Source organism: Pan troglodytes, chromosome 10 (genome assembly GCF_028858775.2).
Source record: "Pan troglodytes isolate AG18354 chromosome 10, NHGRI_mPanTro3-v2.0_pri, whole genome shotgun sequence".
Taxonomy (NCBI): Eukaryota; Metazoa; Chordata; class Mammalia; order Primates; family Hominidae; genus Pan; species Pan troglodytes.
In genome coordinates, this window is record NC_072408.2 from 88,013,599 (window position 1) to 88,036,386 (window position 22,788).

Genomic DNA, 22,788 nt, shown 5'->3' on the forward strand with positions numbered 1-22,788 from the left:
TGGGAGGCTGAGGCACGAGAATTGCTTGAACCCAGGAAGCAGAGGTTGCAGTGAGCTGAGATCGTGCCACTCCAGCCTAGGCAACACAGCAAGACTCTGTCTCAAAAAATAAATAAATAAATATAAAAATAAAAATAAAAACAAAGGGGGAGGATCCCAAAAGAAAACATTTCTTTGATGCTGGCTTTATGTGACTAGAAGCTATAATATCCTGTCAATTTTTGTTTTTAAATTTATAGTAGTAACCATTATTATTAAACAATTTATCTTGGATGGCTCTCTCTAGGTGTATAAATTATACAAGTCACATAACTTTTTGAACATTGTTTCCTTATTTCTAAATAAGAGTAACATTTTTACATGCTTTCCAGGGCTTCTGTTTTGTCATGTTATGCAATAAAGCATTAACACGGTGCCTACCAGTAGAAAGGCAGAATATGTCTTAGATAGTAGTGCTACTAATATTTCAGAAAAGTCAGAGGACTGACTTGATTTAGACTAACACATTCATTTTACAGACAAGGAAAATGAGGCACAGAGGTTTTGTAATTTGCTTAAGGTCACACAATTTGGCTTAGTAGACCTATGAAGAAAACCTAGCTTTGGGAGACAAAATATGATTCCTAACATATGTTTCTTATTTGCATATAAACTGCAAAATTCAGAGATTTGTCTTTTGCTTCTCTAACATAAAAATATTGGATTTCCCTTCTAGGACAATGGCTAGTTACAAAAACGTGGATCATTTGGTTTAACCTAGCAGATACATTTATAAAAAGATACTTTAGATTTTTTTTTTATTCAAGGCAGAAATAGATATTCTGTGAAGTCAGTGACTTCTCCAGCCCTGGAAAGGTGAACCCAGATTTAGTGAAATCCTCTGTTTAAACAGTCTGTCATCTCTGCTCCTTTTATCAGAAAAAAATGTTTTGTGTTGAGACATTTTTAGGGGTTTCTGATGGTGGAAGATGTTAAACACATTTCTCTGTTAGTATTTCAGTGCCATTTTTATATCTAGTTGTAAGAAATAGTTAAGCTTTGTTCCCTCATGTAACTTCAGTACAGAAGTTTCTCAACTGGCTTGCAGACAGTACAGGTTAAACATTTATAACCAAGGAATCAGTGACTTTATGACTGATAATTTTTATGTTTTGTGATTGTTTAGAGATTAAAATCATAATGTAATATTAAATAGTATAATAATAAAAAAAGGCAGGATCCTTTTAGGAAAGAAAAGAAAATCCTTTTTGTCTAAAAAACATTTAATTTAATATAACACATTTATTGAGTACCTTATGCAAACTTGTCACTTTGCATACATTTTTAAAAATACTTCTTGCATAACCACTATGAGAAAGAGATTTCTCCCATTTCATAGACAGGGAAACTGAACGGGTTACAGAATGTGCCCGGGGCATATAGTGATTTGGCCACTGTACTGAGATTTAGGGAAACAAAGATAAATTAGCCATGGCCTCCATGATCTCACAATCTAGTTAGATACAGATACTTCTACTAACTGTCAATACAGAATTTTAAAACAAAGTGCTCCAGGAACACAAAGAAGGGAACAATTAATTTTTTTCTGAGAGCAACAACCTTCTTTTCTCATATCTGCTTAAGGTAGAATTACCTGGATGAATGAGGCCACATAAATAATCTATTAAAGCCTAGAAGATGATGACTTATCTTCATATTTAGTTTGCACCAAGGGTTACTGAATGTGGATACAAGCTTTAATCTCCTAAACTCTTTTAGGATTCTATCAGGACAGCACAGAAAGTATTGAGATAATATTTGGGAAGATTAAATTGACCAAATTTAAAGCTCCTAAGTGGATATTACGCTTTAAATCAGAATAAGGGGTTTTTTGTAACTTGTAAGTATTTTATTTTTGTCGCGTATAATATTTTTTGGTGTGTTTGAAAACTTCATTTCCTTTACTTTTTAAAAAGCTGAACATGTTTTTAATGCTTCTAATAGATTACAAGGGTACATTTAGTGGACATAGACATAGAGATGAAATTACCACATGTTTGAAATATGATGTCTTCATTTAAGGGATATTCTGAAGGAAAATTTCTGATGTTGTTAGGAATCAGATACATGTGCTCTTTATTTTTTTGTAAGATATTTTAGTTTATATTTGTTCATGGTCTCACAGGAATTAAAAGATTACTCTCTTAAGCTAGAGTTTTTTGGGTTGAATATAAAAATATAGAAAAATGTTTAAGCTTTATGAATTTTTATTCAAATATTTATATTTTACTTTGTAGTTATGATTTTGGATGACAACATGCAAAAACTGAAGGCTCGGTGTTTAGGAAATATTGTGGTAAAGTAAGCAAAAATTTCAATACTACTATATTAAAGGGCAAAAACTGGTGTATATACTAAGAAAAAATGGGGTCAATGCAGTGTTACTGCTACTGAGGAAGTTGTAGAAAGAACTTGTGTGTTGCTTAAGAACTGTGTCAGCTGTGTTGTAATTTAAACATAGAAGCCCCATAAAATACGACCAATTTAAATGCAATTTTCAAAAACCACAAATTTTGCATATTTTTAAATAACTTTTTTTTCATTTTACAGGTTATGTATAGATGATAAAGTTAACTTACATACAAAAAAATATGAATAAGTAAATAAAGTTCCTGTACTCTCACCTCTCAGCAATTACATTATTAACTTCATAATATACATGACTATCTACATTTTTTTGGTATAGATTCAGGGGTACATTTACAGGTTTGTTTCATGGGTATATTGCATAATCCTAGGGTTTGGGCTTCTAATGAACCCATCACCCAAATAGTGAACATAGTACTCAACAGGTAGTTTTTCAACCCTTGCCTCCCTCCCTCACACCTTTTGGACTCCCCAGAGTTTCTAGTTTTCATCATTATGTCCATGTGTACCCATTATTTAGCTCTCAGTTATAAAATATAACATGCAGTATTTGATTTTCGGTTTCTGATTTGACTTTCCACTTTTTGACAAACATTTTACAATGGTGAATCAATTTATTTTTGTGTATTGCTGTTTTCCCTTAACCTTGTCTCATAAGCGCATTTAATTTTTACTCTGTTTCTTAAAATTTTCATCCCCAGTATAGGCTTCTTAGCATTTTTTGAATTTTTATGATTATAAATAATACTATATTAAACATTTTTTCATCTTGTTTTTCTGCTTTTCTGATAATTGCAATAGTATTGAAGAGATTTCTGGAAGTATAATTACTGGGTCAAACAGTATCATCTTATAAAGTTCCTGACTTAGCAAATATCCCATCTTCTTGTTAACATTTTTTTAAATTATTGTTCATTTGATAGGCAAAACTGCTACCATTTAAATTGAAAATATTTAAATTTACTTTAATTACATCAAGACATGTACTTTAAAATTTATATGCTAGTGGAAGCAGAAATGGAAGTTGATTAAGTTAGAAGGTTCACAGTATGTGACATTTTAATAATTGAAAGAGAGATTGCTTTAGTCCCTCTGATTAACATGATATTGACATCTTTACTGATAGAGTTTAAGTAGTAGAATTCACCAGATTGAGCTACTATAAATACAGAGCATCAGGTTTTAAAAATGATTTGCTTTCCTATTTATTTCTATTGGAAGTCAAAAGAACTCTTATTACTTGGCATTCTGAGATTGGTATAAGATTGCTTCCTGTAAAGAAGATATTTTAAATTCTATGAAAATTACATGAAAAACAGTAGTTAAAAAGAGGATGTTTCTTCAGGTAGAGATATTTTAACTATATAGAAAGCTAATAGAAAGCATACAAGTTATGATGTAATTCTTCTCATGCTTTTATCAGTAAACATGTAAGCACTATATTACTTTGTTAAAAGTTTCCATTTTAAAACAACATATCCATCAAGATGAAAAAATTAAATATTGAACATACCATTTGTATTCACAGTTCTCTGAGCCAGAATCTGTGTTAACATAGAGCTGGTTCAAATTTGACCTGTTCAAGGGAAAAGCAGCAGGGGAAGAAGGGAAGGGCTGCTAAAGAAATTAATAATTTGAACACGTTTGTGGGTGGATGTTTGGCTTGCTTAGGGAATAGAATGGTTTTTGAGAGCTTTTCAAAGCACTTTAGCAGCATACATTTTTATGTAACCTCCTAACTTTGTGAGTCATCTATTTCATAAAACAAACTTTTGCAAGATCTCAGAGGTGGCATTTGATGCCAGCACAGTTTTAAACTCCTCATGGGTTTTGTCACTCTAATTATGGGCTGCTTCACCCCACATCCATTCAGAGATAATAAAATATAACAGTGTCCCACATAAACTGTAATTTTTTTCTTATAGCCATTAGTGTTATTTCAAATACTTAAAAGTAACAACTATTGCCTTAAAGCATTCTATGGTTTAGATTGTCACCAATTCACAATTATTTTTTCCCTCTGTATTCCTAAAAGAATTTTATTGTACAGATCCAGGGTTCTGAGATTTCATTATAAATTACTTGATGATGTAATATGTTATGACAAACAGTAGAATTTGATTCCTCTCTTAGGTTAACAGTGAAACTAGATATTTGAATGTATTATAAATCTTTTTGTATTAGAAAGGTAAGGTAGAAATAATCGGAAAACAAAGGTTACCACCAAGATTTCTCTCTCTCCTGCTCTCTCTTTAAAAAAACAGATTTTGAAACTTTTTTTCAGAAACTCCTTTTATCTATAAGAGCAAGAATTTCTTTTTGAAACCCACATTGCCAGCAGCCATTCCACTCTAACTTATCAACTTGAAAAGGATTCACATATCCCAATGGCTGCCTGCAGTATGTGTAGGATGTTTTTATATTTAACATCTATAACATTTCACATTATAGATCTTAAGACTCATTTGTGTAGGTTCATATTTAGAAATAGTAATATGTGGAAACAAACAAACAAGTAAACAAAAACCAAAAAACCTTTTGATCCACCTAGATTTTTCTACATTCCTCTTTATGAGATTCCGCAAATCACTGATTTGTTCTCCTGGGGACCCCTTGACTAGAAGTTGGCTGTTTTAGCACTTCCTAAACTACTATAGGTCTTAAGATATAATAAAAAGGAATCCTGCAATTTTAGTGCTTTATTAGATTACTTACATTCATAGAATTTATCTTTCTAGTAGAAGCGAGAACTTCATGTCCACATGAATGTTAGAAAATTCTTTTGATTTGGGAACCTACTCCAGGCAGTTAATTTAGTAAGAAAGTTAAGGGATCTGAATTCCTATGCATACAAAATACTGATGAATTTTAGAAGGTATTCGTGTAATTGCATCCAGAGCTCCAAAGTGCAGAAATAAAACTATGAGTCAGTAATTTCCAGGCAACAGAGAACAGGGCATGAAAGAAAATTTTAACTGCAATTGCCTTTCTTCCTAGCACAGTGCTCACTGTTATTAAAGCCATAGGTCTCTGGCTCTTTCTCTCTGATGGACAAATGTTTTTCTCTGACCAGATCCATTGTTGCTATTGGAAGTGTGGCCTGTTCACCCTGTGCTGTGTCCTGCAAGCCATGGTGGGGTGCAAGGGAGTTGTATGGAATTGTCTGAGTGGCTTTTACTTTTGTGCCTGACAATTTCTCATTCTTCAGATATGGTTAACGATGCCTGTTCACATATTTACAGCTTCACGTAAATGATTCAGTCACTGCGTTGCCATCTTGGGAAAGAGCCAAGGAAGCTTTCTTTTCATCTGGGTATCCTTTGAGTATAACTAAGCATGTCACATAATTATAATCCTGCTCCTTTCTAAATCTCATATACAGTTTTGAGTGTGATATTTTATTAGCCTTATAACAGCACTATGAGTTAGGCAATGGGCAGACGTTATCCTCCTCATTGTAGACATGACAAAGTATGCAACATTAGTAGTTGCACAGCTAGAACTCACATTATTGCCCAGTCTTTTGTCTGCCCTGAGAGAAAGAAATTATGGTCAATCTCTTCTGGGGAGATAAAAATAACTTCATATGAAAATCTCGAGAAAATCCTAAGGACCCCATAGGAAATACTGAGAGTGCAAAGTTGGGATTTAACCCAGATCTCTCTAGGGAACAGGCTTCAATTTATTTCTATTGCTATGGAAATTCCAGATGGAGCAGTGAAAAATAGACCATCTTTTATCTAGGATAGGAGGCATCTAGGAGTGTAATATTTCGATTGGCCAGGAATGTATTATTTTCCAGGGTGATGGACATCCTTTGTCCTGCCCTAGCTATTTAAGGATTGCTCAGCACTCTAATGCTTCCCTTCCCACATGGCTGTCACTGCTGCCTCAATTATTCACCTTTCCCCTTCAGAATGATCTTTTAGGAAAGGGAATTCTCTAAGAGGACTCTCAATTCATAATTGGATGAGTTGTACCAAAACTCCCTCTTTCACTCTGCTTGGCAGAATTGGGGAAGGTATCACGTGGTGACAGCATTTGCTTTCAAATTTGAAGGATGAGTATAGGTATTAACTAGTTCATTTCTTAGTATTTTTGCATCTTTCCCTTCCTTCTGCCAATCCAATGCACTTTTACATTCTTATAACTACAGAAAAAAAAATTCTTTTTCTATAACTTTAGAAAAAGAGCTCCAGTGCACCCACTGTTCCAGAAGGAAGACCTTCACTTAATGTGTAATAATCCTTAGCAATAAGAAGAAAGGTGTTAATTTGGAATACTGCAACAAAAAAAATCTGCTGTAGCTCATATGCACCTAATGTCTATCTGGATCTTATTGCTTCTTTCCCCATGTTTTCTTTCATTGATCACATTTTCTTATCACATGTTTAAATATATATATGTAAATATATATATGCATATACATACATACATATATATACACACACGTGTGTGTGTGTGTGTGTGTATGCACATGCAGCAGTCCCTATTATCCGTAATTTCACTTCATGCAGTTTCAGTTACCTGTGGTCGACCATAGTCCAAAGTTATTAAATGGAAGATTTCAGAAATAATTCACCTTTTAAATTGCACACCATTCTGAATAGGTGATGAATTCTTGTACTGTCCTGCTTAGTCTTGCCAGGATGTGAATCAGCCCTTTGTCCAGTGCATCCATGTTTTCTACGCTACTGCCCGTTAGTCACTTAGTAGCCGTCTTGGTTATCAGATTGGCTGTCTAGGTGTTACAGTGCTTGTGTGCAACCAACCTTTATTTTACTTAACGATGGCCCTAAAGCACAATAGTAGTGATGCTGGCATATTGTTCTAAGTGTTCTATTTTGTTATTAGTTGTTGCTGTTCATCTCTTACTGTGCCTAATTTATAAATTAAACTTTATCATAGCTATATATGTATAGGAAAAACCTTATTATATGTAGGGTTCAGTACTACCATGGTTTCTCAGGCACCCACTGAGAGTCTTGGAACATATTCCATGTAGATAAAGGGGAACTACTTTGTGTGTGTGTGTGTGTGTGTGTGTGTGTGTTTCTGTATGTGTGTGTCTATTAAAAACACATGATTCCAATTATGAATCCTTTTTTCTTCTCCCCTTTTCTTTAGGAATATTGTATGTCTTCCTTTATGAGTCTTTCTTTAGAGATTTTTCTCAATATCCAAATTACCACATCTGATTTTTTAAGATACCACATCTTGTTAGTGAGGAACAGAAAGCATGCACTTATTTTATCCTATCAATTACCAATTGCAATTTCATATCTTGCTTTTCAGGCTGATCCTCAGTTAGACTTGTGAGTGATGAAGTAGTTTTCTGAGAGCATCTCAAAAATAACTTGGGACAAACACATGTGCTATTTCCAGCAGGTCCACACCTTGGATGGGGATAAAAACTTCTCTTCCAAGCACTACTGGCAAGGCAGAGTTTAACTACCTTCTGTAAAGTTCACCTGATGAACACTTGAATCGTTGCATTTGATGTCATTTCATTAACTTAATGGAGTAGACATCATTCACTATCTTTCCTATCAGTATTCTAAAAATACTAAATTTCTTTTTCTTGTAGTTCACAAAGTGCTAGGATCTCCACGTGTCTGTGATCATAGTTTATATCCTTGTATCGTTAATGTGTAGCACAGTGCATGAGGAATACGAAACACCTAACAAATATTGATCGAAGGAAGAAAATGAATGTTTGTGTTAACGCATAAATAAATGAATAAATAAACAAGGCAATTGAATAATTACTCTGGTGTTTTCTTCTCTACTGTTCAAATCTCCATCCTCTCTCTCCACTGGCTACTTCCACTCAAATCTTTCTCATACTAAATCAACCTGCCTTTGTGCATTAAGCCACTGACATATACATCTCCTTCCAATCGCCACAAATTTTAAAAAGTATAGTCTAACCTTACTGTCTCTACTTACTTCCTGATTATTTCTTAATCACTCCAGCTGTTGCTTTCCCCACTCCATTGAAATGACAATCATGAGAAAACTCAAAACATCTTAATTACTAAGTTCCATGATCACTGTTGCATCTGCTTTCAAACAAAATTTACACTTCATTTAACCTTGTTTAATACTAGGTCATTATTAAAACTGTATTCTAGTGGCTTCTTAGATACTACTTTCCCCTGGTTCTCATAATATCTCTGATTTTATTTTCTTTTTTTTTTTTCTCAGTGGAGTTTTTTCTTTGATATTTCTTTAACACTGATATTTAGCCGTAGAACTATTTTTCCTTTTTTATACTCTCTCCACGAATCATCTCACCAATTTCTAAGATTTCTGTATTACCTAGCTACACATAGTGAGAATATCAATATATCTACCTAGGCTCATCTGTCTTCTGATTTCAGACATGTATTTATTGACATATTACTTGATAACTCCATTTATGATGCCACAGGTTGCTAAAACTCAGTAACTAAACAAATTATTTGTCACCTCTCTACTTCTACAAATCCCAAAATGCCACCTCTCCTGAAAATACTGCTTTTACTACATTGCGCTCTCTGCGTTGGCATCACTATTGATCTAGAATAGAAACTTTCTGTTTCCATCTAGAATAGAAATTTTCTGTTTCCATCTAGAATAGAAACGTTCTATAGAAACTTTCAAAGAGTCAGCTTTGATTTTTCTCTTTTCTTCAACCCTCACACTTAATTTTCATCCTCTTAAACTGTGGCTTCTTGTTATCCAATTCATCACACCAGCTTTAGCACTCTTTCTAGAACAAAGATCCAATTACATCTTTTGTTTTTAAAACACATTTGGTAACTTGGCTTTAACATGTCCTATTGTACTAGTCAGGGTTCTCTGAAGAAATAGAACCAATAGGATTTACACACACACACACACACACATATATGAATACACACATATCTATAGAGAGGGAGAAATATTTGTTTTAAGGAATTAGCTCATGCAGTTGTGAAGGCTAGCAAGTATAAAATTTGCAGGACAGGCCAGCAGGCTGAAGACCCAGGAAAAGTTGTAGTTTGAGTCTGAAGGCAGAATTCCCTCTTCCTACTGGGAGGTCAGACTTTCTTTTCTATTAAGGCCTTCAACTGATGGGATGAGGACCATTCACATTATGGAGGATAATCTGATTTACTCTAAATCTACTGACTTAAATGTTAATTTCATCTAAAAAATACCTTCACGGAAACACCTAGAATGCTTGACCAAATATCTGGGTACCCTGGTCAAGCTAAATTGATGCATAGAATTAACCATCACACCTATTCATAATGTTGAGGACTATTTACACACACACACACACACACAGTAAGTGTTGATTAGACTGAGCAGACCATTTATACTTGTGCACTCATTATTCACTTCATTTTGAAGCCCTTATTGCTATACCTTACATATTTTAAGAAATCAATATCTATTTGCTGATTAACTGACTGAATGGAAAGAATGAATGAAACAAAGAAACACATGAAAGGAAGGAAGGGTTTAGGTACGTTGGTCACACAGTGTGAAGTGTCTTTCCTTCTTATTCCTTTTTCAGCTTCATGAACCTATTCTTCAAGATCGAAATCATAGATCAGTTTCTGCATGTCAAATTCTTTGAGCTTACTCCTTTCTCATGTTTTCTTTTGTACAAAATGTCTACCACATATTGCATATATTGAATTCTTTGTTAGATGCCTCTACAGGATGATTTGAATGATACCATCACCTGCTTTTATCCTTTCACTATTCTGGGACCTCATTCTTTTATCTCTTTTATTTCTTCCCCCACTTCTCACTCTTTTTCTTATTCTCTTCACTGCCATTTCCCAGCACCATGTGTCATATTTAATAGCAATCACCTCTGTAATCCAAAGGGAACCAGCTAGACATATGATGTCCCTCTATAAGGGTGGCTTTAATTCCAGAGAGAAAGTGAAGAGCTGAGATTTTCTATTCTTAATGATTAAGATTAACTAACCTGCACAATGTGCACATGTACCCTCAAACTTAAAGTATAATAAAAAAAAGATTAAAGGTACTTTTTGATATGATTAGGATGACCTATTTTTACCACTGAAGTACATTTTAGGTTGGGCTTTTCATTGAACAGAGGTTTTAATATTTGGTGATTGTTACCAACCTTCGAATAATTAGATGAAAGCCAAAGACATTCTCCTGGGAAACATACAGACAAGTTCTACGTTAAATTTCAGGGGGTTCAAAAGAGTCCTCAGTGTTCATGCACCCCATGGTGTGTTATTCTTAATCCCCAGGGTCTACAGGTATATACAAACTTACTCAGACCTTTCTTGTAAGAATGAGTGATGGTATGAAAATGTGTATTGTCCTTGTTCTTCAGGAACTTTGTGCAGATATTTAAAGTTTTGTGCAACAGCTCTGGAAGCCTGTGTCCTTAAGGCTTAGTTTTTTCTGGGAGATGGCTACGTATGCTTTCATCCTGTAGGCATCAATTAATTATAAGAATATATTCTCTCTATTACAAATTGCTAGCACCTTAATTTTTCTCAGGAAGCAAGAGGAAAGGCAGGTTAGCAGGAAATCTTCTTTTAAAAATAGAAGTTGCTAACATAATTGACTTCTGGAAAGAATGAGATTTTCCCTTTCTCTCTAGTAATATTCTTTCTGTAAAATGCAGTCCTCTTGGTCCTATCTATGCACTCTGGATTAGGTACATACTAGGCTACCAGGACACTCAGCTGTTGTAAAGAGCACTAAATACTAACTCATTTAGGTTATGATTGCGAACAGTTAGGAGTCTTTGCTGTGAGCAGATAGTGTGTGGATGCTGGTGGACCAAAATGTTTGATTTGGGGTACATAAAATGGGAAAAAATGCCTGTTTAATATATATTTTTTGATATGCGTAGCTCTCATCATGGGCAATATTACATGTTCAGATATTTGGATCAGCACTCCTGTATACCAGCAATCAGGTGGAACTAAGAAACAGCTGTCCCCATTGTACCTGGCATGTAAACTGTAATTTGCTTCAGACTCCACCATTCTCTATTTCCCTCAATCCATCATAAATGTCGGCTGCCATTGATTATCACAGATACCTCTTCTTTTTCTTTAGTATAATAGAGCAATAATTTCCAATACCCATGTATATGTCAAAAATGGCACCATAAAATACAGAAAAACCCTATATATCCTTATATTTTTCTTGGGAGCAACTGAAAATTGTCTCTTATTTAATATGCAAGCAGAATGCATCTTCATCAGGTTTATTATCATTTATTTTACATACAATTTGCTTCACTCACTAATGTTATCTCTCTTTGTCCATATTGACATGTGATTTGCCACTTTTTTCCTAAGATCCTCTTCACTTTTTCACCTTCAGCATCCTGAAAGTGCTGCTAAGTTGATTTTTAGTATTTGTTATAGTCATATTCTATTTCAATGCTTAAAAAATTGATGATTTTACACTTTTCTGTAAAATATTAACAATTAAAACAAACTGATGTAGTGATGTTATCTGTATTGTTATTTACAAGTATTTACATAATAAGCTCAGTTAAGAGAACCCGGAGGGATTATTGGCTTCAACCTATTGCCTTCATACAGATTTAGCAAACAGTAATAATCACAACAGCAACAGCAAAAACACAACAGCATTTCTTTGGATTATTTTACAGATTACAAAATACCCTTATGTGCATTTTATGTAATTACATGAAGTCCAGAAATGCTGATGTAGTATATTTCCTCTGTCTTAAAATAATTTTAAATAAAGAGCATCTAGCAAGGGAGAACTCCGCAGGATCGCTACTGGGAGGCTGGACATTATAGAAGTGGGCGATATCTGCTGGCTGCCCAAGGAGGCATCGGCAGCTGCTTCCACTTGTAACAGCATTTTGTTCCTGACAGAATGTGAGAGTAAAATTCAGTGCCATGAAGTTCTAATGTTGAGGTGGCCATGTGACCACACTGCTTTCTTTTGTACTGTCAGACCCGAAAATTCTGCTTGTGGGGAATGTGTGAGATGTCATCTTATGTGTACACTAGCCATCTGTGCTTCATTTTCAATTTTCTCAGCATGAGAACTACGAATTTACAACTCCATTTAGTATGTTTTTATTGTGTAAATATGGGAGGGTAGGTTTTGAAAGCCCCTATGTTTTACAGTATTGAAAATTCCAAACTAAAGTATCTAAAAGGTTTCTGTGTTCAGAAAGCAATTTGAGTGGTTGTCTTTGTTAGTAGGCACTTCCTACAAGGAATAAATATGAGAATTTCATTTATTTATGTAAACATAGGTAGATACATAGATAGATAAACAAGTAGATAGATAGAGGTTAAGCCCTTGCCATGCATATAACACCTGTTTGACCCTATAAATGAAAGAAGTATAAGGAGGAAATTTGCTGAAAACAAAAGATACATAGTTCTGTATATTTTCTATGCTGAAGCATTTCCATGTGTTTATAGAAGTGAGAAATCGCATAAGTCTGGATGATTATGAGAAGAAAAAAGAGGAGGAAGCAGTGAGAGAGAATTCCCAGCGGAGGGAGGCATATTGATTATGAAATAAGTTTTTACACTGGGTGTTTAATTAGAATATTTTCTATTACACAAACAGACAGGCAAAGATGACAATATCTTAGTACTTCAAAAAATGAATTAACTTTTCAATGGTGAAATAATAGTTTTCTAAGAAAGTAATTCAATGACACGTTTTTTGGTTCTTTTTTTTGCAGATATTATGTTTTTCACTGAAGCAATGCTTATTGCTAATAGTTATTTGATTTCCACATACTTGTGCCTTTTGTGCACTTTCCAGAGACTAAAGTCATTCTTCAACAATTCTGCTGTACAATGGTCAGCTACATAAACCTCTGTTAGACATGGTCTGTCCAGCAGATTTAGGGGTTATATTTCAATGTAGGATTTGAATTGTAATTATCTGTCACAGTAGAAAAATAATAGTTCTAATCAATCTGTGTTTATTACCACTTTTATCATAATTTTAACTTCTCTGTTTTTATATAAGGTTACCATTGCCACCTGGGGCTTTTTCAGGACTCTGGAAGAATCAGGAAGCATTCAAGCATTTATACTTTGAAAAATTTCCTGTAAGAACTTTAATATGCTTTTTTATCTTCTTATGTACTTTTCTATAATTCTTGCCTATTAAATGGAGAAACTTGCTCCTAGAATCGTAGATCAAAAAGAAACTTTTAAAGGTTATCTGGACCAGTTTCCAGCTCCCAGGGATAAGAATGCCCAACTCATAATTATCTAAATACGTCAATTTTATTGTTATTGTCAGTCTCTAGACATAGAAATTTATTGGTTTTTCTTAGCAGCTTTTCCTAGAATTTAATAGTCTTCAGTATCAGGACATTATTTGTTACATAAAAATATTTTTTGGACTTTCTGTATGTTTCCTCTACTGGATTCCTCTGTATCAACAGACAGAGAGCAGCAAATCAGAATTATATAATGCCATTAGGACCCTTTAACCTCTTACTGGTTATATGAGCAAAATCCATTCAGCTTGCCCAGAAGTTGTATTTTTCCACTTCTTTATTTTTGACACCATTTTTTGAATGTTCTCTGAGCTCTTTATTTTTAAATCTCATTTTAAAAATACAGATACAGGACAGAAACAGTGTACTCAAAGCCCAACACCCAGCGTCCTGGATAACAAAAAGTGCCTTCCTGTTTCACATTCTGTCATTGTGTGAAACTTGTTACTCCATGCCATGGTGATGTGTCTTATGTTTATAACAGCACTTCATTAATAAAACACATCAGGTTCTGCTCACATCATCTTTCTGTTGTCCCTCTACTACCACCCCCCACCCTCACCGCCTAACCCCAACAGGGACACCTGGTCCTCATTTTTCACTAAGTAAAATTCTGAATGAACAGAATTTCACTAAAAAAGTTTGCCGAAGTACTTAGCATTTTATCTTTATTATTTATTAGTGAAGGACAGATAACCTAATCAACGAAATGAAAATAATTAAAATAGCTTTCTTTAGAAAGAAATTGCAGCATTGAATGTCCTCAATAGCCAAGATTAAACATCCCCTGATAGAGTGTGGCAGGGAAGATTTGTCAGTATAGTTGACTGCAGTAAGCCCAGTCTATCTGCATGATGGGCCACAGTTAAATCATCAGAGTGCAGGTGGTGAGATGATTGATTATAGCCTGACAATGGCAAATGATATGTGCATGTAGTATTAACATGATCACCTTTAACACTAAAAGCTCCCTCAAAGCCCCTGTTTATGTCTACACTATGTGAAGTGACTCTGTACTCTGTCTTTTTACCTGATCTCAAACCTGTTATTTGAGGAATAATAACAGAATAATAACAGCACAGAAGGGTTGAGTAACTTCCCATGAGTTCAAATAAGTGAGAAGTGATGGAACTGAGATGAACCAAAATAGTCAGGCTTGAGAGTTCATACTCTTAACTACTACTCTAGACTGCCTCTCTAATATTAATAAAAGTATTAATTGCAGTAAAATTATTGAGAGCTCATGATGTGCCAGAGTCTGTCCTTTTTCATTTATATACACTGTTTCATGCATGCTTCACAGAAGCTTTAGAAGGCAGGACTCATTTTCCCATTTAACAGATGAGAATACTGAGTCTCAGAAAGTCTAAGAAACACAATAGTGGCTTTCCAGGATTTGTACTAAAGTCCATGTTCATAAACATAGGTATCAAAATAACTCAGAAGCATTAGGAAAAATAATATTTATTTTTTCTACTTTTTATTCTTATTATTCTTATTCTACTGTCATTTCTAGACCAGCAAAAATGTTTTACTTTGAGTGACTAAAAATTAAATTTCATACTTACTATTAAATTTCACTGAAGCTTGAGTCCAATCCTAACCCATATTAATAAACTACTGCTGTATTGGGAAATTATTCATTGGGAGCTTTAAAGATTTTAAAAGTTAATACAATTAAAGAAGAAATGTATCAAAGAATTACTTTGCAATATCGAAGTATATTAGAATTAGTATTGAGCTATTACTTCTCCATTAAAAAAAGAAATTGGATTCATAAACTTTACAACTCTATATTCAAACACTTAAACATTTCTAAAAACACTTCAACTTATTCTTGGCTGTTAGAGGAGCAAAGAGATTCTAGTACAGTTTCCAGATAAAAAGTAGTGTAATTTCCTAGTCTAGTTACGAAAAACGGCAAATGTTCACAGTAAATCCATTTCTATTACATTGTATATTTTACCAAGTTTAAATTGATTACGTTACTTAACAGTACATGCTAATCAAATGTTATTTTTTCTTGTTTTCAGGGATATTATGATACCATGGATGCTGGTTACATGGATGAAGAAGGCTATGTGTATGTTATGTCTCGAGTGGATGATGTAATAAATGTTGCAGGTCACAGAATTTCTGCAGGTGCCATTGAAGAGGTATTGATGAATATTGGTATTCTATTCCAAGTAGTGCTTAGGCACAGAGCTGCACTGAAGACAATATTGAGGTTATTTCACTTGGAAAATTACCACACCCTTCATTTGCAGCAGAGGCTAGGTTACTCTTACATCTCTCCCACCTCACTTTCTCTTTTAGATATTCATATTCCCTACACTCCCACATCCCTGGGTGGTAGTGAAGAGTTTTAAACACTTACATATATTTTTTGTTTATGGGAGAGCCTGTGTACATTTGCTTCTTAATACTTGCTACTTGAATGCCTCTAGCTTCTTGATTTACTCGTGTTTAATCATCAGGTTTGCACATGGTCTTTAAGTGGTATGGGATTAAACATTTTATTGTACTCTTAAATCATGAGAATTTTCTTCCAATGTAAGTCACATAAAGTCTCCAGAAGAGGTTTTTAAAAATGTTTTAAAAACTTACTCCTATGGAGTAAAATCTACATTATTGTTATACAATACTATGAGTATTTATACTAATACAGTTTCTTGTAACCATCACCACAGAAAGGATACAAAACAATTTCAACGCTGTCAAATAATTCCATCATAATATCACCTGTCTATTCTGACTCTGGTACCCCTTATTTTTTTCTTTGTTCCTATGTTTTAGTCTTCTCTCCAATTTTATATAAATAGATGATACAGTATTGTAACCTTTGAGACTGGGTTATTTCATTTAGGAAAATACATTTTAGATTCTTCCAAGTTGTTGCATTTATTAAGAATTTGCCTTTTTATGTTGCTGTATAGAATTTCATCGTGTGGCTGTACTAACAAGTTTATGTATCCATTCATGCATTAAAGGACATATGGGTTATATCCAGTTTGCAGCAATTATAAATAGGGCTGTTATACACATTCAAATACAGGTGTTTGTGTAAAAAAATATTTTATTTCTCTAGGATAAATACTTAGAGTGGGTTTTCTGGGTTGTATATTAAGTGTATGTTTAAGGTTATGAGAAACCACCAAAGAGTTTTCCCGTGTGACTGTGCTATTTTACATAGCCACCAGCAGTATTTAAGGGTTCATACTTCTTCCCATTCTTTCTAGAACTTGGTTGTGTCATTACTCTATTAAACTGTTCTACTCTGTGTGTAATAGTATCTCATTGTGCATGTGATTTGCATTTCTGTAATAACTAGTGATATTGAGCATCTTTTCACAAGCTTATTTGCCATCCATATATCTTTTTTGATGAGGTATCTGTTAAAATCTTCAGCCCATTTTTTTAAATTGGATTGTTTCTTTTCTATTGTTCAGTTTTGTAAGTTCTTTATATATTCTATATACAAGTCCTTTATCTGATATGCAGTTTGCAATTTCTTTTTCTAGTTTCTGACTGATCTTTTTATTTTGTTAAAAGTGCCCATAACAGAGAAAAAAATACTTTTCATTTTGATGAATTCTAATTTATCATTTTTTTCTTTTACGGATTATGATTTTGGTATTGTATATAAAAATGCTTTCCTAACTCAGCATCACAAAGATTTTCTCTTTTGTTTTCATCTAAGAGTTTTATAGTTTTATGTTTTATATTCAGTTTTATTGTTTTACATTTATATCATTTTAAATTTAAATTTGAGTTAATTTTTCAATATAGTGCAAGGTGTAGGTTGATAAATAATTTTTTAAGTGGATGCCAGTTGTTCCAGAATCATTTGTTGAAAAAACTGCCCTTTCTCTATTGAATTGCCATTGCAACTTTGTCAAAAATCAGATGATAATATTGGAGTGGGTCTGTTTCTAGAATATCTTTCTATTTCATTGATCTACTTTTTTTTATGATGATCATGGAAAATATTTAATAGATTTTTTATGTAGATCAATATAATTGATCTACATTATATTTTTACGAATATACTGCCTTGACACTGTAGCTATGTAGTGTATCTTAGAGTTGAATATTGTGAGTCCTCCACATCTGCTCTTCTTTCTTAGTCTTGTTGTAGCTATACTAGTTCCTTTAGGTATTCCATATACATATTAGCATAAAATTTTCTATAGGTACAATGAACCCATGCATAAATTTTGATTGAGATTGTGTTAAATCCATATATTGATTGGAGAAAAATTGCTATTTCAAACTTACTGAGTTCAGTCCATGAGTTTTGTGTATTTCTTTCTTTAGGACTTCTTTGGTATGTTTCTTAAATACTTTGTAATTTTTAGCATACAGATTCTGAACAAGTTTTGTTAAGTTTATATTTAAGTATTTAATTTTTTAGCTATTATACATTTTTTAAAAACTTTGGTTTGACATTTTTCATTGCTAGTGGATAGAAATACTACTGACCTTTTTGCAGACTGATATGTAACCTATGATCTTGTTTAACTTGCTTGCTAGCTCTAGCGGTATTTTTGGTAGACTTGTTGAGACTTTCTGTGTAAACAATTATGTTACATGTGAATAAAAACAGTTTTATTACCTCCTTTCCAATCTGAATGCTTTTTATGTCTTTTTCTTGCCTTTTGGAACTGGCTAGAACTTGGGATAGGATGTTGAACAAGACTGGTAAGAGCAGACACCCTTGTCTTGATCCTGATCTTAGGGTAAAGGCAAGAATGGTGCTAACTGTAGGTATTTCTGTAAACACACACTTCATCAAACTGAATAATTGTTTTTGTATTTCTAATTTGCTGAAGTGTTATTTTTAATTATGAATGAATGTTGAATTTTATCAAATGCTTTTTCTGCCTCTATTAATAGGAATATGTGATTTTTCTTTTTACCCATGTTACGTGAATTACATTAAATAATTTTCAGCTTTTGAACCAGTCGTGCATTCCTGGGACAAACTTTACGTGATTGCAATGAATTACTGTTTTTATACATTGATTTGTATAATTAATAATTGTTATTATTATTAATATTATTAATCAATAGTAATTTTCCTTATTCTGAAATCTACTGTTTGTAGTAATCATATAGCCATTCTTTTCTTTGAATCATATTTGAATCATAGATCTTTTTTCATTTTTTCATTTTTAATCTATCTGTATTATGTTTCGTGTGGGTTTCTTGTAGACAGCACCTACTTAGTTCATATGGACAGCATCTATTTGTTTTTATGTTTATCCAATCTGGCAATCTCCATCATTTAGTGTTTTCAGATAATTTACATTTAATTATTGATATAGTTATATATCTGCCTACCAGTTTATTATTATTCTTTTTTATTCTTCTCTTTTTCATTCTCTTATTTCATTCTCCCCCTTCTCTCTTTTAACTTATTTTGGTTCTTTTTTTGTAGCTTTTATTAATTTGCGAGAACGTCTATGATTCCATTCATACCAAGAGTTTTTGCCCATTCTTCTTGGGCCATGGTTATTGTTTGGTTTTTAATATTCATCTTTGACAGTTTTTTTTATAAGAGTGTCATTTCCACCTTACCCTAGGTCTTATTATGACCCAATGAAAGCCAATGGCAATTTTTCCTACGTGAGTAGCCAGATTCTCCATAAATGAAAGTTTAAAAAATGATTTTTCTCTACTTAAAAGGGAGGGAGGCAGCCGTCCTTCCTGAAGGCTCTTCTTAAAAACATAATGTCTTTAATCAAAACTGTAATTCTTTAATATATAAGTAAAATAGCCCCAGGAGCCAGAGCGCCCTGTGCATCTCCAGTTTTACAATGTGGAAATGTTTCTAACTCCTGGGAATTAATCTCTTTTTAGCAGGTAAATACCCAAGAAGATAGTGAGCCAATCTCCCCAGCTTCTTGGGAGTTTATACTAGGGATCTAGTCTGGACTATACACATTCGGCCTTGACAGATAAATTAAAGTTTTATTATCCTTTAAGATCTGAGCAATTCATTAGGCAAATCACTATAGGTCTAATTTTTCAGATGTTTCAAGAGTCTCAGGAGGCTAGGGCTTTTATAGGAGCACTGGTAAATTTAGAAGTTTATTTCCCCATAGTTATAATATTTAAGTTAAATTTTCTGATAATTCTGATATTTAGGTAATGTTGGGTTTGGTATCTAGCGATTGTCTTTTTTCTTAAAAGATGTTTAGATTTTCCTGATAAATGTCTATTTTAAATCTTATCCCGAGTATTTTGAATATTACATCATGAGGTTCTGGATCCTATTTAAATCTTCTGCATTTCTGTTCTTGTGGCTATTTATTTTAGGAAGTGGTCAGCCCAGTTAGGATCAGACTACATAGCTTTACCCACTTTCTTTGGACTGTGGTTTCAATGTTAATTTGTTTTTCAAAGCTTTTGTCTATTTGGATATTCTACATATATACGATCAGGTTGTTTGCAAACAAATACAGTTTTATATCTTCTTTCTCAGTCTGTATACATTTTATATTCCTTTCTTGTCTTATTGCACTACCTAGTTCAGTGTTGTCTTTCTTGTCTTGTTACACTAGCCAGTATGATGTTGAAAATATAGTTGAAGGTAGACATCCTTGCCTTGTTCCAGATCTTAGTGGGAAAGTTTTGAATTTCTCACCATTGAGTATGATGTAAGCTCTAGGTTTGTTTGTAGATGGTTCATCACCAAATTGTGGAAGTTCCCCTCTATTCGTAGTATACTTAATATTTTTATCATGAATGGGTATTGGATTTTGTCAAATGTTTTATTTTTTTCTGCATCTACTGATATGATCATGTAATTTTCCTTCTTCAGCCTATTGATGCGATGGATTACTTTGATTATTGAATTTCGAACCAGCTTTGTATACCTGGGTTAAATTCCACTTGGTCATAGTACATAACTCTTTCCACACATGATTGGATTCTATTTGCTAATATTTTATGGAGGGTTTTGGCATCTATGCTCGTGACAGCCTCTGTCAATAGTTTTTTTTAATTGTCTTATTTTAGTATTAATACAATGGGAATATTTTCTAACTTATTCTATGGGGCCAGCATTGTTCCAGTTCCATAGATTGAGTTAGAAAATATTCCCATGACTTCTGTCATTGGAAGGGTAGATTGTAGATAATTGGTCTAATTTATTCCTTAAATGGTAGAATTAACTGATGAATTGGTAGAATTCACCAACGAACCTATCTTCACCTGGTACTTTCAGTTTTGGAAGGTTATTAATTGTTGATCTAATTTTTAATAAATATAGGCCTATTCAGATTGTCAATTTCTTCCTGTGTGACTTTTGTCAGATTGTGTCTTTCAAGAAATTAGTTTATTTTGTCTAGGTAATCAAATTTGTGGGCATAGACTTATTCATAATATTCCTTATTATCTTTTTAATGTCCATGATCTGTAGTAATATGTCCTCTTTCATTTCTGGTTTTAGTAATTTGTCTCTTCCTTTGTTTTTCCTTAGCCTGGATAGAGGTTTATTGATTTTATTGATATTTTAAAGGAATAGCTTTTGGTTTTATGGTATTTTCTATTGATTTATTTTCAATTTAATTTATTTCTCCTCTAATTTTTATAATTTATTTTATTCTGCTTACTTTGAATTTAATTTGGTCTTCCATTTTCTAGTTTCCTAAGGTGAAAGTTTACATAATTGATTTTAGATCTCTCTTCTTTTCTAATATGTGAATTCAGTGCTATAAATTTTCCTGTGAGCATGCTGTTGCTGCATCCCATAAATATTGATGTTATATTATAATTTTCATTTAGTTAAAATATGTTTAAATTTCTCTTGAAATATCTTCTTTGACTCATGTGTTATTTAGAAGTGTATTGTTTAACCTCCAATAATTTGTGATTTTACACCTATCTTTCTGTTATTGATTGCTAGTTTAATTCCATTATTACCTCAGAACAGATGTTGTATGATTTATATTCTTTTTAAATTTTTAAGGTGTGTTTTATGGCCCAAAATGTAGTCTGTCTTGGTGACTGTTCCATTTAAGTTTGAAAAAAATGTGTAATCTTCATTCAACAATTTCATTCAGAGACAAGGAAAAAACATAAATCAGATATTTAGATCAACAAAAATAAAGGAAGAGCATCAGAAATGAATAAATGAAGGTGTATTAGTCTATTCTCACACTGCTAGTAAAGACATACCTGAGACTGGGTAATTTATAAAGGAAAGAGGTTTAATTGACTCATAATCCCATATGGCTGGGGAGGCCTCACAATCATGGCAGAAGGAGAATGAAGAGCAAAGTCATGTCTTACATGGCGGCAGGCAAGAGGGAGTGTGCAGGGGAACTCTCTTTATAAAACCATCAGATCTTGTGAGACTTATTCACTATCATGAGAACAACACCGAAAAGATTCGCCCCCATGATTCAGTTACCTCCCACCAGGTGCCTCCCATGACACGTGGGAATTATGGAAGCCACAATTCAAGATGAGATTTGGATGGGTACACAGCCAAACCGTATCAGAAAGTAAAATAAAACATTTTAATTTTCTTGTTCTCAATTTATCTCAAAAATAACAGTTTGTTCATACTAATAACAGCAACAATATGTGTGCATATATGCACATACATATATATATGCTTATGTATAAGCAAAATAGATGACAGCAGTGATACAAGGGCTAGAAGGGAGGAATTAGGAATTTTTGTTATTATAAGGTACTTACTCTGTCTGTGAAGTGTTATTTGAGTGTGGACTTTTTTTTTCTTATTCTTAATTATTAGTTGTTGAATGAAGTGGCCTATTGATGTCAATTTTATTCACTTGATTGATGGTACTGTTGAACTGAACTATGTCCTTACTGATTGTGTGCCCAGTGGATCTGTAAATTTCCAACACAGGAGTGTTAAAGTCTTGAACTATAATAGTTGATTGATCTGTTTCTCCTCCCAATTCTATCATTTTTGCCTGACATACTTTGATGCCCTAAGGATCATCATGGCTTCTCGGGTTATTGACCTCTTTATCATTATGTAATGCTCCTCTTTATTCTTGATACATTTTCTTGCTCTGAAGTCTTCTGTGCTTGAAATTAACATAACTACCCCTACTTATAAAAATTAGCATGGT

The 22,788-nt window shown here is 33.3% G+C and overlaps 1 protein-coding gene across 2 annotated transcripts in view; it reads left to right on the plus strand.

Annotated features, from left to right (window-relative positions):
* ACSS3 (acyl-CoA synthetase short chain family member 3) overlaps positions 1-22,788 on the plus strand; it is a 179,289-nt gene that overhangs the window by 140,816 nt on the left and 15,685 nt on the right. For both annotated transcript variants that reach the window (XM_509241.9, XM_016923924.4), the window contains 3 exons: positions 2,277-2,340; positions 13,414-13,495; positions 15,706-15,828. In XM_509241.9, coding sequence (XP_509241.2) covers positions 2,277-2,340; positions 13,414-13,495; positions 15,706-15,828 — 269 coding nt within the window. The remainder of the gene's footprint in view (positions 1-2,276; positions 2,341-13,413; positions 13,496-15,705; positions 15,829-22,788) is intronic.